Consider the following 12771-nt stretch of genomic DNA (forward strand, 5'->3'; position numbering starts at 1 on the left):
ACTTCTGCCCGCTGGGCTGGCCCCGGCGGCTGACGGCTGTTGTCAGCGAGGGCCCTGGACCACAGCCAGCCTAGGCGCATGGGCGTGGGAACAGCGGGAGCTGGAGGTCACCAGGCCGCTTCTCTTCCCTGCAGGTGTACCGCTCCAAGATGGATGGGGAAGCCACCAGCCCTCTTCCCCGCACCTGCAGCGGCCCCCTTCCCTCTTCCTCGGGCTCCTCCTCCTCCTCCTCCCAGCTCAGTGTGGCTACCTTGGGCCGTAGCCCTTCCCCGAAGGTGTGAGGACAGGGGTGGCTGTGTGCCTGGCAGGGGGTGGGTGGTCCGGTGATGAGACGCCGATACATATGGGGAGAAGCCAACGCCACCTGTGGGGGGTCTTCTGAGCCTAAGGTCTCAATGTTCTGCCCTCCAGAGCGCCCTGCTCGCCCAGAACGGCACCAGCAGCCTCCCTCGCAACCTGGCAGCCACGCTGCAGGACATCGAGAGCAAACGCCAGCTGGCCCTGCAGCAGAAGGGTGAGTGGGACGCCCCGCCCACCTGCCCTGGCCCCGCCCCTGACTGTCCGGGCCCGCCCACCTGATGTCCTGGCCCCGCCCACCTGATGTCCTGGCCCCGCCCACCTGTCCTGGCCCCGCCCACCCGCTGTCCTGGGCCAGATGTCTGCCCCCCATCCCTGCCCCTCTCCCAGGATGGTTTCTGTAGGCAACAACACAAAGGTTTGGATTAGATGCCTAAGGGGAGCTTCCTGGACATTTATCAAAGGGCAGGGACTGTAGGATAGGGGCGGGGGCTCTTTCCTGGAGAGCCCAGAACATAAGGGAAGTGGTTTCCAACCTGAGTAGGGCTCTGCATTGCCTGGGCTGGAGGCAGGGCATGGACCTGACCTGCAGACATGGCTCCCTAAGGTATTGGCTCTGGGGACCCAGAAGTCCTTGTCGCTTGAGTGCATTTTGGTTGTTTAGAAAGCCCATGTCTGTGCCTCTCTCTCCTCTCGCCCCTCTGTGTCTCTCTGCCCTACCCTCCGCTCGGGGTCCCCCACAGCAGGCGAGTCGCTTCCTGCCGAGCCCCTCCCAACCGACGACCCAGCAGGTAGAGCGCAGGTCATGGAGGACGTTCCTTTGGCCGGCAGCCTCTGCCCAGGCATCTGCATGATGTACTCTGTCCAGGCCCCCACTGCCCGTAGGCAGGCCCCCAGGCTGAGCTGGGTTGGGGTGTTCGGCTGCCTCGCTCCTCGAACTGAGCTGTCTCCTGCCTCAGTGCTCTGCCTGGTGTCCCCTCCCTGCTCTTGCCTGTGCATTGCACCTGGGTGCTCACGGGCTCCCTCTGTCTCCTCCTCCTCCCTTCCCGAGCAGCAGGGTGGGTGCATGTGTCCCCACCTGAGACCTGGGTTGTGAGGCGTCATGCACCTGGGCAGGCTTAGTGCCCTGTGTGGGCTCAGGGTGCAGCAGGAGCGCCCAAGCCAGACTGCAGCTGTGGCCGGACGGTGACAGACGCTTCGGCAGGGCCGCTGGGCCTGCAGCTGCGGGGGCTTCAGAGGCGCTCATGGGGCCGATGTGGGCGCCCTATGCTAACCTCTCCCTGCTCGCTCCCTCCCTCCGTGATGCTGCAGCGCCCCCCACGGCCTCGGGTGGGTGGCCCCTGTAACTCCCCCTGTCCCCCCGCAGGGCAGCAGGTGATTGAGGAGCAGCGGCGGAGACTGGCCGAGCTGAAGCAGAAAGCAGCCGCCGAGGCTCAGTGCCAGTGGGACGCCCTGCACTGGGCCTCGCCCTTCCTGGCAGGCCCCGCGGGCTTCCCCCTGCTGGTGCACCACTCCATCCTGCACCACCTGCCGGCGGGGGCGGGGCGGGAGCGCGGGGACGAGGCGGAGCACGCCTACGACACCCTGAGCCTGGAGAGCTCCGACAGCATGGAGACCAGCATCTCCGCCGGGGGGCACTCGGCCTGCTCCCCCGACATGTCCAGGTGCCTGCCCCCGCCCCGCTGGTGCCGTGTCTGTGCCCCTCGGGCTGTGCCCGGCGCCCCCGCCGCGTGCCCTCCGCTCCCTGGTGCACCCACTCCGCCCCTTCCGTCCCCAGCGCCGGCGGCCTGGACGTGGGGAAGATCGAGGAGATGGAGAAGATGCTGAAGGAGGCCCACGCGGAGAAGAGCCGGCTGATGGAGTCGAGGGTGAGGCGGGTCTGACCACAGAGCCCGAGGCGGTCGCCCCCGGCGGTGCCCTCTGCCTGTCCCCCGTCTCCCGCATTATCCTTGCACATCCCTTGGGGAGAGGGTGTAGGGAGGCCCGGTGACATCCATGCTCCACAGCTGGTGGGGAAAGAGGAGCAACATAGTAGCCATTGTCCAGCCATGGACGTCCTGTATGGGAACGTCTAGTCTTTTTTTTTAATCCTCACCCGAAGACATTTTTGCGTTAATCTTCAGATAGAACGAGAGGGAGAGAGGGAGGAAGAGAGAGAGAGAAACACCGATGTGAGAGGGACACATCAAGTGGTCGCCACCCACACGACCTCAACCAGGGCCGGGGACAAACGGCAACCGAAGTACGTGCCCTTAGTGGGAACCGAACCCGGGACTCTCTGGTCTGTGGGCTGACGCTCTAACCACTGAGCCAAACTGGCCAGGGCTACAGTCATTATTTTTATTCCTCACCTGAGGATACTTTTCTATTTATCATCAGATAGAGTGGGAGGGAGGGGGAGAGAGAGAGAGAAACATCGATGTGACAGAGCCACATTGACTGGTTGCCTCCCGCACGACCCGACCAGAGCTGGGGACGAACTGTAACCGAGGTACGTGCCCTTGGCTGAAATCAAACCCAAGACTCATTGGTCTGCAGGCCGACGCTCTAACCACTGAGCAAAACCGGCCAGGGCAGAACTTCTAGTCTGTGTGTGTTTACGTCTAGTCTGTGTGTGTTTATTTCTGCAGATGTTTTGGCCATCGTGGGAATTTTGATCCTTGTCTACACGAGTGGCCGGTCGTTCCTCTTGGGGGGGATGGTTGGGAAAAGCAGCAACTGAGGGTGTAGGAATAGGGACAGGAGAGAAGGCAGGTGGCCAAGCCAGAGAAAAGGTGTTGGCTGGGGGACCTTGGGGAGCAGCGGGGGCAGAGAGAAGTCACGTCTCCTTCAAGTTGGCTTGGCGCCGGGACACACCAAAGAGGGACCAGTGGTTTATCCTGAACACAGAAACCCAGGCCTGGGAAGGAGGTTAGGTACAGGCTTGGTTAAAGCTGCCCTGTCCCCACCGTCGGGGCACTCTGCGTGTCCTGAGGTGGCAGTGGACCCCGGGGACAGGAGGCAGCAGCTGGACCAGCCAGAAGAGACAGCCTTTCAGCCTTATGTTGGAGGAGGGCACATTCACAAGCGTCTCTAGGCAAATGGAGAGAAAGGAAGTTTTGCTAAGTTTTAAGCTGGGAAGAAATGGCAGGTGGGTTCATGGAACACAGGTCATTTTCATGCCCTGGCCGTGGCTCAGTGGTCAGAGTGCTGGCCCGTGGACCGAAGGGTTGCAGCTTCAATTCCCACTCAAGGGCATGTACCTGGGTTGCAGGTTCGATCCCTGGCCCCAGTCAGGGTGCCTGCAGGAGGCACCATGGAGGTTTCTCTCCCTCCCTCACTCCCTCCCTCCCTCCGTTCTACTCTCTCTAAAAAAAAAAAAAAAAAATCAATGGAAAAAATATCCTCAGGTGAGGATTAACAACAACAAAAAGGGCAATGCTCTGTATTTAATGATTTGTTTTAATGACTTTTAAAATCTTTTAATAATGGCTTTCATAAGTTCATTTCCCCCCCGTAAAATCTGAAGTTTCAGTACAGCTGTTTCTGAAACTGAAATTAGGTTGGGTAGGGAAATGTACCCACGTCTCTGGTGCCAGGTCTGAACCCCTGTGAGAGCCCTAGGGACACACACCCAGACACAACACGCTAATTTGGAGTTTCAAAGGGCCTTCGTGATTAGGGGAGGGCCACCGACTATATTTGCAGTCAAAAGTGTTGCTCAGGGAACCCATGTTTTAGGACTTCAGGTAAAAGCAACAAGAGCGCCGCTGACTGAGGGCTTCCTTCCTGCTGGAGTCAGTGATGGGCACTCACATGAAGATGGCGTTAACTTTTACTGGGACCGCAGGAGTAGGCACTCTGGGCCCCATTTTACAGACGAGGCAACTGAGGCTTAGGGAGTTTCACTGATGTCGTCAGAGTCCCACAGTCCACACTGGTGGCCAAGCAGGCTGGGAAGCCAGGGCACCCTCCCCTGAAACGTGTACCCCTACCAGCGGGGCCTCTGGAGGGGTGGTGTGGAGGAGGGGGCCTCCTCAGGCAGGCTGCAATCCGAGGGGTGCTCCCCGCGGCTCTGCCCTGTCTGGGAGGGGGAGCCGGGTCGGAGGGGGCAGCGGAGACACTGACCCTGGCTCTGGTCGGGAGCAGGAGGTCGAGCTCCGGCGCCAAGCCCTGGAGGAGGAGCGGCGCAGGCGGGAGCAGGTGGAGCGGAGGCTGCAGAGCGAGAGCGCCAGGAGGCAGCAGCTGGTGGAGAAGGAGGTCAAGATGCGGGAGAAGCAGTTCTCCCAGGTGCGTGGCTGGGGGGGCGGTGACTGGGAGAGGGTGGCTGTGGAGGGGTAGGGACGGTCCGTCCGGCACCTCTGCCGGGCTGTGCGAGCTGTTCTCCTGCAGAAGATTGTCACTGACGCAGCACGAGCAGAGATCAGCCTGGGACTCCTTCAGCCCCAAGGAGCAGACCCACTGGGGCTTGTTCCAGCCTCTGTGTGTGTGTGTGTGTGTGTGTGTGTGTGCATGTGTGTATATGTGTATGAGCTTGTATGTGAGTGTATGTTTATGTGTATTTGTGCACGTGCGTGTTGTGTGTCAGTGTGCCATGCGTGTGAGCTTGTATGTGCATGAATGTGTGCATGCATGTGTATGGGTATATATCGTGTGTATGAGCTTCTGTACATGTGTGCATGTATGTGTTGCATGTCAGCATATGTCGTGTGTATGTTTGCATGCACACACATGCAGTGTGCATGTGTATATGTGCATGCATGTATGCACGTGTATGAGTGTGTATGTATGCAAGTGTTGTGTGTATATGTATGTGTATGTGAGTCTGCATGTGTATATGTGAGTGTATATGTGTGCATGTGTGGACTGTGTATGTGTGTATGCATATTGTGCATGTGTGTATACATGTGAGTGTGTGCATGAGAGAGCATGTGTATGTATGTGTGTATGTGTGTGTTGTGTGTATGTGTATGCCTGTACATGTGTGTGTATATGTGGGTGTATGAGTTTTTATGTGTGTAGTGTGTGTGTGTGTGTGTGCAGATGGGCACGTAGCTGTGTGTGTGTTGTATGTGTGTGAGTATACATGTGTATATGTATGTGTATGCATGTGTGTATGTGAGTGTGTGTGTTGTGTGTATGTGTGAGTCTGTATATGTGAGTGTGCATATGTGTGTACATGTGTGTGTTGTGTCTGTGTGTGTGATGAGAGTGGGTGGGTTGTTGGGACATGACAGGCACCCTGCTGATCTCTGCGGTCAGAGAAGATGGTCTGCAGCGGACTCAGAGACGGGAGCTGAGAGTCAAGCACCAGAGCGGCTCCCTTGGCCTCTCCCAGGGGTCTGTGCTGCGCCCCCGCCCCGCTTCCCCAGTGACCTCCTGTCCCTGGTGCCCCGTGGCTGTGGTGGCCCTCACTCCACCTGGCCTCTGGGTCCAGGCCCCCCCCCAGCAGGTGACCTGGCTATGACTGTTGGTTCACACGTCCAGGAGAGCTTTGCACTACTTTCTCCCTGGTCCAGGACTTCACCCTTGCACACAAACCAACCCTGGGTTTCCCCTTACTCAGGACACTTGCACAGAACATTTAAAGGTAGAAGGAGCCCTGGCCGGTTTGGCTCAGCAGTAGCGCATTGGCCTGCGGTCCAGAGAGACCCAGGTTCGGTTCCCGCTAAGGGCATGTACCTCAGTTTCAGTTTGTCCCCGGCCCTGGTTGGTCGTGAGGGTGGCAGCCGCTCGATGTGTCCCTTTCACGTCGATGTTTCTCTCTCTCTCTCTTCCTCTCTCTCCCTCCCGCTCTATCTGAACAAAACATGGAAAAATGTCCTCGGGTGAGGATAAAGAAATGCCTCAGCTTAAAAACTTTTGCCCTGGCCAGTTTGGCTCAGCAGTTAGAGCGTCCGCCTGCGGTCCCGAGAGACCCGGGTTTGGTTCCCGCTAAGGGCATGTACCTCGGTTGCAGTTTGTCCCCGGCCCTGGTTGGTCGTGCGGGTGGCAGCCACTCGATGTGTCCCTTTCACATCGATGTTTCCCTCTCTCTCTCTCTCTTCCTCTCTCTCCCTCCCACTCTGTACAAAAAAAAAAACAAAACAGAGTGGGAGGGAGGGAGAGAGAAAGAAACATCCAAGTGAAAGGGACACATCAAGTGGCTGCCACCTGCACGACCAACCAGGGCCGGGGACAAACTGCAACCAAGGTACGTGCCCTTAGTGGGAACCGAACCCGGGCCTCTCAGGACCGCAGGCCGATGCTCTAACCGCTGCCAGGGCTGCATTTTGATTTAAAAAAAAAAAAAAAATCTGTGTGCCCTGGTGGGTTTGGCTCAGTGGTTGGAGTGTCGGCCTGAGGATAGAAGAGTCATGGGTTCGATTCCCAGTCAAGGGCACGTACCTGGGTTTCAGGTGTGATTCCTGACCCCGGTCAGGGTCACGTGGGAGGCAACCAATCGATGTGTCTCTCTCACATTGATGTTCCTCTCCCTTTCTTTCTCTCCCTCCTACCACTCTCTCTCACAATCAATGGGAACATATCCTTGGGTGAGGAATAGTAATAATAATAACAACAACAACAACAACAACAACTTGTGATGTTTTCTTTTCATTCTCATGTTCTTCCCAGAAAGGAAGAGTAGGAAAAACTGCAGCTGACTGAGGATCTTAGTTAGTACTAGCGTTGTGCGGTGGAGTGGACCTTAGTGACCACACAGTTCAAAGCCCTGTTGTACAGATGAGGACACTGAGACCCAGGGAGGGGAAGTCAGAGGCCAGGTTTCTTTCTCTTTCTGTTTTTATCCTCACCCGAGGACATTTTTCCACTTTTGTTCAGATAGAGTGGGAGGGAGAGAGAGGAAGAGAGAGAGAAACATCGACGTGAAAGGGACACATCGAGTGGCCACTTCCCGCACGACCCAACCAGGGCCGGGGACAAACTGCAACCGAAGTCCGTGCCCTTGGCTGGAATCGAACCCGCAACTCATTGGTCTGCGGGCCGACGCTCTAACTGCTGAGCCACACGGGCCAGGGCGAGGCCAGATTTCTCACTGGACTTTTCTTCCCGGAGCCTGTTCACATCTGGCCGCCTGCTTCATTCCGTTCAGCCCGGGAGGGACAGGAGGGGCAAGGTCACAAAGTGTGGCTGTGCTTGGCCATAGGTGGGGTCACTCAGCAGCGTGCCCAGCTCTACACGCGCCCCGTGAACCTGGGGTGACAGCCTTGGGGCGGGGAGGGAGTGAGGGCCGCCGGTTGGGTTCAGGACTTAAGCCAAGGGGCAGGGACAGAGAAGGGTGGGGAAGAGCGGAGACTGCAGACCCATCCTCTGCTCCCAGGCACGACCCTTGACCCGATACCTGCCCATCCGGAAGGAGGACTTCGACCTGAAGACACACATCGAGTCATCGGGCCACGGGGTCGACACCTGCCTCCACGTGGTGCTCAGCAGCAAGGTAGAGCGTGCGTGGCCTGGGCGCCGGGGCCGTGGCTAGAGGCCCCTCCGTGGCCTCAGTTCCTGCCCTAACGCCAGCGGTCTCTCTCAGGACTGGTCTGGCTTAGAGAGATGTCGGGGCCAGCTCCCCACGAACATAGACACAAGTGATGGCCCGGGGGCTGGGGCTCAGGGGGAGGGGAGAAGCGTTTCAGGCTGTGCTTCTGGGTCCTTTCTTACTCCTGCTCCCCCAGGTCTGCCGCGGCTACTTGGTCAAGATGGGCGGCAAGATTAAGTCTTGGAGGAAGCGCTGGTTCGTCTTCGACCGGCTCAAGCGCACCCTTTCCTATTACGTGGGTGAGTTCCCACAACTCCGCTGGCCCGAGCCCTGCGCTCTGTCCGGACGGCCGGCTACCTGGACGGGGCGAGCTTCCCAGTGGGGCGGGGCTCGGCCGGAAGATGTGCGGCACGTACCTGGCGCGCCTCCACGCCTGTGTCCATCCATTTATGTATCAGCAACTGCTCAGCATCCGAGACGGTGCAGCACCGTTCTGGGTGCCAGTGGTGAGCAAGGCGGCCGCGGCGCTGTCCCTTGGAGCTTGTCAGGGAGGTGGACACAGAGCAGAGCCCTAAAGCATGACGGGTGTGCCACAGGGGCACCCAGATACGGTGGCTGCGCGGAGTCCGTGGACCCCCCTTTGGGCAGGTTCCCTCCAGGACCCCAAGACAAGCAGTGCCAGGGGCTCAGGATGACCGTGGGGCCAGACCCACCGGCCCCCTTGCCCCCTGGGCTCACCCCAGCCCGTGTCCAGCTTAGTTTTCCTGGAAGGTCCTCGGACCCGGCACCTGGGGTGCTGCCTCGTGCCCCAGCGGAGGCGCGGGCGGGGAACACACCGCCCTGAGACCCCTGCAGCTCCGGCCTCCACTTTCCCACCTCCCGCCGCCGGCTGTGGGCTCTGCTTCCGAGCGAGCCTTCGGGAACGTGTCGCCGCATGGCAGTGGGCATCGACGTCAGACGCCTCAGCTGGGCTTGTCCACAGGCTCGCAGTGCGCTGTCCGCCCGTCTCCCCCCCCCACCCAGAGCTGGGGGCCGGCAGTCCTGTGTGGGGCCCGGGAGGAAAGGCCTGGAGTCTGACGCCGGAGACACCCAGTGGGGCGCCCTGCCTCCCCTTCAACCTGTCCCTCGTCAAGCGCCCGCCCCCGCCTCTAGGAAGTTCCCCCGACCACACACAGGGGCAGGAGAGGCAGAGGCGGGGGAGGGGCCGTGTTTTACCTGGGCTGGGTCGAGGGGACAGGCCTGGGAGAAGAGCTCCCTGCTGGGCAGGCTGAGGTTGAAGTGCCCCGGGGACAGGGACGGGTTAGGATGGGCGGACCCGCGGCAGATGCTGAGAGTGGGCGCTGCCTCTGTTGGAGTGACGGTGATAACGGCACCCACAGGGCAGGTCGCGCCTGTTGAACACTGACCGGACGCTGTGCGGAGCACTCTGCGCGGGTCCATCTCATTTCCTCTCCGTGATCGTCTTTGAGGGAAGCACTGTGTTCGTTTCTAAGATTTTTTTTCTTTTTCTTTTTCTTTTTTTTTTTTATCCTCACCCGAGGACATTTTCCCATTTTTTTGTTCAGATAGAGCGGGAGGGAGAGATAGGAAGAGAGAGAGAGAGGGAAACGTCGACGCTCAACCACTGAGCCACACTGGCTGGGCCAGAACACAGGTTAAGGGAACAGGAGCAGCTCAGCCTGGCCACACAGAACGTGGGGCTGGTGCAGGGAGGGTGGGACCAGGCAGGGACGTGGCGGCACCAGCCTGTGAACAGCCCGGGCCAAGCCAAGGAGGCTGCGGGTTCCCTGGGGCGCCAGCAGAGGCTGCTGAGCGGAGGTGGCAGGATCAGATGGCTTTAGGGGGCTCACCGGGCTCAGGCAGTGAGTCTAAGGGGCAGAGAGTGGGGCGGGCACCTTAGGAGGCTGGAGCAGTGGCCCAGGGTCGGTGACTTGGAATGACACAGAAGCAGGGGACGTACTGCCAGCGTCCCCATCTGAGCGCAGTGGCTGGTTGTCTCTGTCCTTCCTTCATGTCGCGGGCTCGCTGTCCAGGGTGTCAGCTGGAGGGCCTGGGCAGTGTGGGCTCCAGCGAGGGGGCCCTGCTGTCCCGACAGGGCCGGCTTGTCCCGCCTCCCCTCCCTGCTGTCCGCCTGCTCGGGGCCTCCCTGCTCCAGGTGCCGACACTCTTTTTTTTTTTAATCCTCACCTGAGGACATTTCTCCGTTTTTGTTCAGAAAGATTAGGAGGGAGAGAGAGGAAGAGAGAGAGAAAGAGAAACATCAAGGTGAAAGGGACACATCGAGTGGCTGCCTCCCGCACGACCCAACCAGAGCCAGGGACGAATGGCAACTGAGGTCCGTGCCCTTGACCAGAATTGAACCCGTGACTCATTGGTCCGCAGGCTGATGCTCTAACCGCTGAGCCAAACCGGCCAGGGCAGACACTCCCATTTTTAATGTCCGAGTTGAACGGGTGAATGCATTCATATAGCTCAAAGTCAAAACACATAAAAGGTTCAAACGGGGTGTGCGCCCGCCCACTATGGGTGACCGCTTTCACTGAGCTCCGTGTGTCCTGGTGTCCGTTAGGGGAGGAGAAACCAGCGCCACCGTGTTCCCACCCTTGTCTCACCCAGAGGGCAACGCTTCCCTCCTCCTCTTGAAAATGCATCTTGGAGATCTCTCCACATCGCACATGTCCGCGTACACATGTATATCGGGATCGATGTCACCGATGTATTTCTGAACCTGTATGTCAGGTGTTTCTACACTGTTCTGTGTGCCAGCCGTCCAGTCCCCACCTGGTGCCCGAGGAAATCGTCTGGTCTCCACTGGAGGCCACGGTTGTGTCCAGTCTTGTGGTTCCGAGCACTGCCGCCGCGCGTGGGATCTGCCTTTCTGCACGCGGACACGGCACATTTCCCCGAGTGTCCTCGTTGGCTCAAGGGCCACGCCGCTGTCCGGTTTAGGTAGATACGGCCGAGTCTACCCCAAAGCCGGCTGCACCGCCACTGGCCTCCGTCCGATTCTGCACAGACTTGGCCAGCCGTCCTGTGTGTTTGCATCTTTGTGACGCCCTGACAGGGAGAAGGGGTGTCTCCGCGGAGTTCTGACTTGTGTTCTCGGATTTGCAGTGAGCCTGGGCACCGATGCCCGGCTCTGTCCTGGGGTCCCGGGAATCCTCCCATTGCCCAGATGGGGGCGCTCCATGTCGGCCTCCTCAGCCGGTCCCTCCTTTCCCTTGCAGACAAGCACGAGACGAAGTTGAAGGGGGTGATCTACTTCCAGGCCATCGAGGAGGTGTACTACGACCACCTGCGCAGTGCGGCCAAGGTGAGTGTGGGGGTGGAGGGGGTGAGGTGGGGGGGTGGGGGGGGGCTGGGCTCTGGAGCGAAGGTCTCCAGCTTCTTGTCTCAGCCCCACCCCCTTGCTCCCCTTGTAAACTCTCTCCGCTCTCTCTCCCCTTCCCGGAAGTTTATCAGCTTCACCATGGTGACCAAGGCACCCTCCCTATACAGTCACCAGTACTATTGCGTAGTACTGTACCCCACTGGCCTCTGACCTTTGCTCTCCCTGAGCCCCTCTCTCCTCAGGCCTGGGGAAGAGGACGGGGGTGGCTGGGAGCAGGAAGCCCCATGTCTCCCTCTCCTGAGACGCCAGCAGGGTGTCTCCCTGTGCAATGCAGAAGGGGTGGCGGAAGGGGAGTGGGGGCCCTTGGAGACAGAGTCGGCAGAGGACTGGTGCACAGGAGATGTTTGAGGCTGGTCCTCAGCCTCCCTCTGCTATCCTCCCTCCCTGACCTCTGCTCCTGCTGGTCCTGGGGCCCAGCACCCCCTTGTAGCTCTCTCCGTCCACCCCTCTTTGGCAGAGAGAACTCGTCTTCACAGCAACAACCCCTTGTGTCTGATTTCTTTGGATATTCTTTTGTGCCCGGGGGTGCCCAGGGCAGTGCCCCCACCTGGCAGAATATGACCCTGCCAGGGTCCAGGGCCTGCCAGGTGTGAGGAGAACGTCCCAGCCTGTGGCCCAGACTGGTGGGAACGAGGTTCCGGCCATTTAGGACAGCCCTGAGCTGCAGGTCATCTTGGAGGCAGGGAGGGGAAGGGCAGACGGGCGCAGGGCGGTCAGGAGACCGCTTCTGCCCCTCGGGGTCGCGCCTCTTAGCCTCGTTGTCCCTGCAGAGCCCGAACCCGGCGCTCACCTTCTGCGTGAAGACCCATGACCGGCTGTACTACATGGTGGCCCCGTCTGCGGAGGCCATGCGTATCTGGATGGACGTCATCGTCACCGGCGCTGAGGGCTACACGCAGTTCATGAACTGACCGCCGCGGGCCTCCCGGACCCTCAGGCTGGCCCCGGCACCCATGCCTGGCCACCTGCTGCTCTGCTCACCGGAGAGGGGCCCACCCTGGGCCCCAGGCCTCCCCGGGGGGCTTTTGTATAAGGACTTTGCAGTGTTGTGTGAGGAGCTCAATCTGGGAGGAGCTCGGGTCTCCTCAAGAACCAGCCAGGAGATCATAGGTGGGGAGGGGGCTTTGCAGCCTCCTGGGAGCCCAGAACTTGCAATAACCCTTCAGGGTCCAGTGACGGTACCAGAATCTGCCAAAGATCCCCTCTCGCCTCAGCCCCTTGCCGGGGCCGCGGGGGCTGAGCAGAGCCGCACCCCGAGGGGCGACGGCTCAGGCAGTGGCTGAAACCCTGCCCTGGCCCGTTGTCTCCTGCCTTTATGTTTTATTACTTCGCTCAAGGGCCAGAGGCCTCCCATTTGGTCCTGGGGGTCTCAGTCCCATCCCCTTTTCGCAGACCCGACACCACGGTCACCATAGTAACTGCTTCATCGCATCCATTACATACTAATTGCCGTGGCTCCGTGGCTCGGCCGCCGCGAAAGCCATGGTCCATCTGAAGGCACATGCCACCATCTCTCCAGTCCGAGCCCTCGGGCATCTCATGGGAAAAGGGACCGGACACCTCCCTGCCCCCAGCCTGTCTCCAGGCCCTGATGCAGCCTGCTGGCCCCCGGCCGGCCGGCTCCCTTCCA

General features: G+C 59.8%; 1 protein-coding gene across 2 annotated transcripts in view; it reads left to right on the plus strand.

Moving 5' to 3' along the window:
• PHLDB1 (pleckstrin homology like domain family B member 1) overlaps positions 1-12180 on the plus strand; it is a 41033-nt gene extending 28853 nt beyond the window's left edge. For both annotated transcript variants that reach the window (XM_036260043.1, XM_036260044.1), the window contains 9 exons: positions 135-275; positions 412-514; positions 1664-1961; positions 2075-2165; positions 4426-4566; positions 7598-7714; positions 7947-8049; positions 10978-11063; positions 11912-12180. In XM_036260043.1, the coding sequence (XP_036115936.1) occupies positions 135-275; positions 412-514; positions 1664-1961; positions 2075-2165; positions 4426-4566; positions 7598-7714; positions 7947-8049; positions 10978-11063; positions 11912-12052 (1221 nt within the window). In that variant the 3' untranslated portion in view covers positions 12053-12180. The remainder of the gene's footprint in view (positions 1-134; positions 276-411; positions 515-1663; positions 1962-2074; positions 2166-4425; positions 4567-7597; positions 7715-7946; positions 8050-10977; positions 11064-11911) is intronic.
• Positions 12181-12771: the final 591 nt, after the last annotated feature.

This window comes from Molossus molossus, unplaced genomic scaffold (assembly GCF_014108415.1).
Source record: "Molossus molossus isolate mMolMol1 unplaced genomic scaffold, mMolMol1.p scaffold_m16_p_13, whole genome shotgun sequence".
Classification (NCBI taxonomy): Eukaryota; Metazoa; Chordata; class Mammalia; order Chiroptera; family Molossidae; genus Molossus; species Molossus molossus.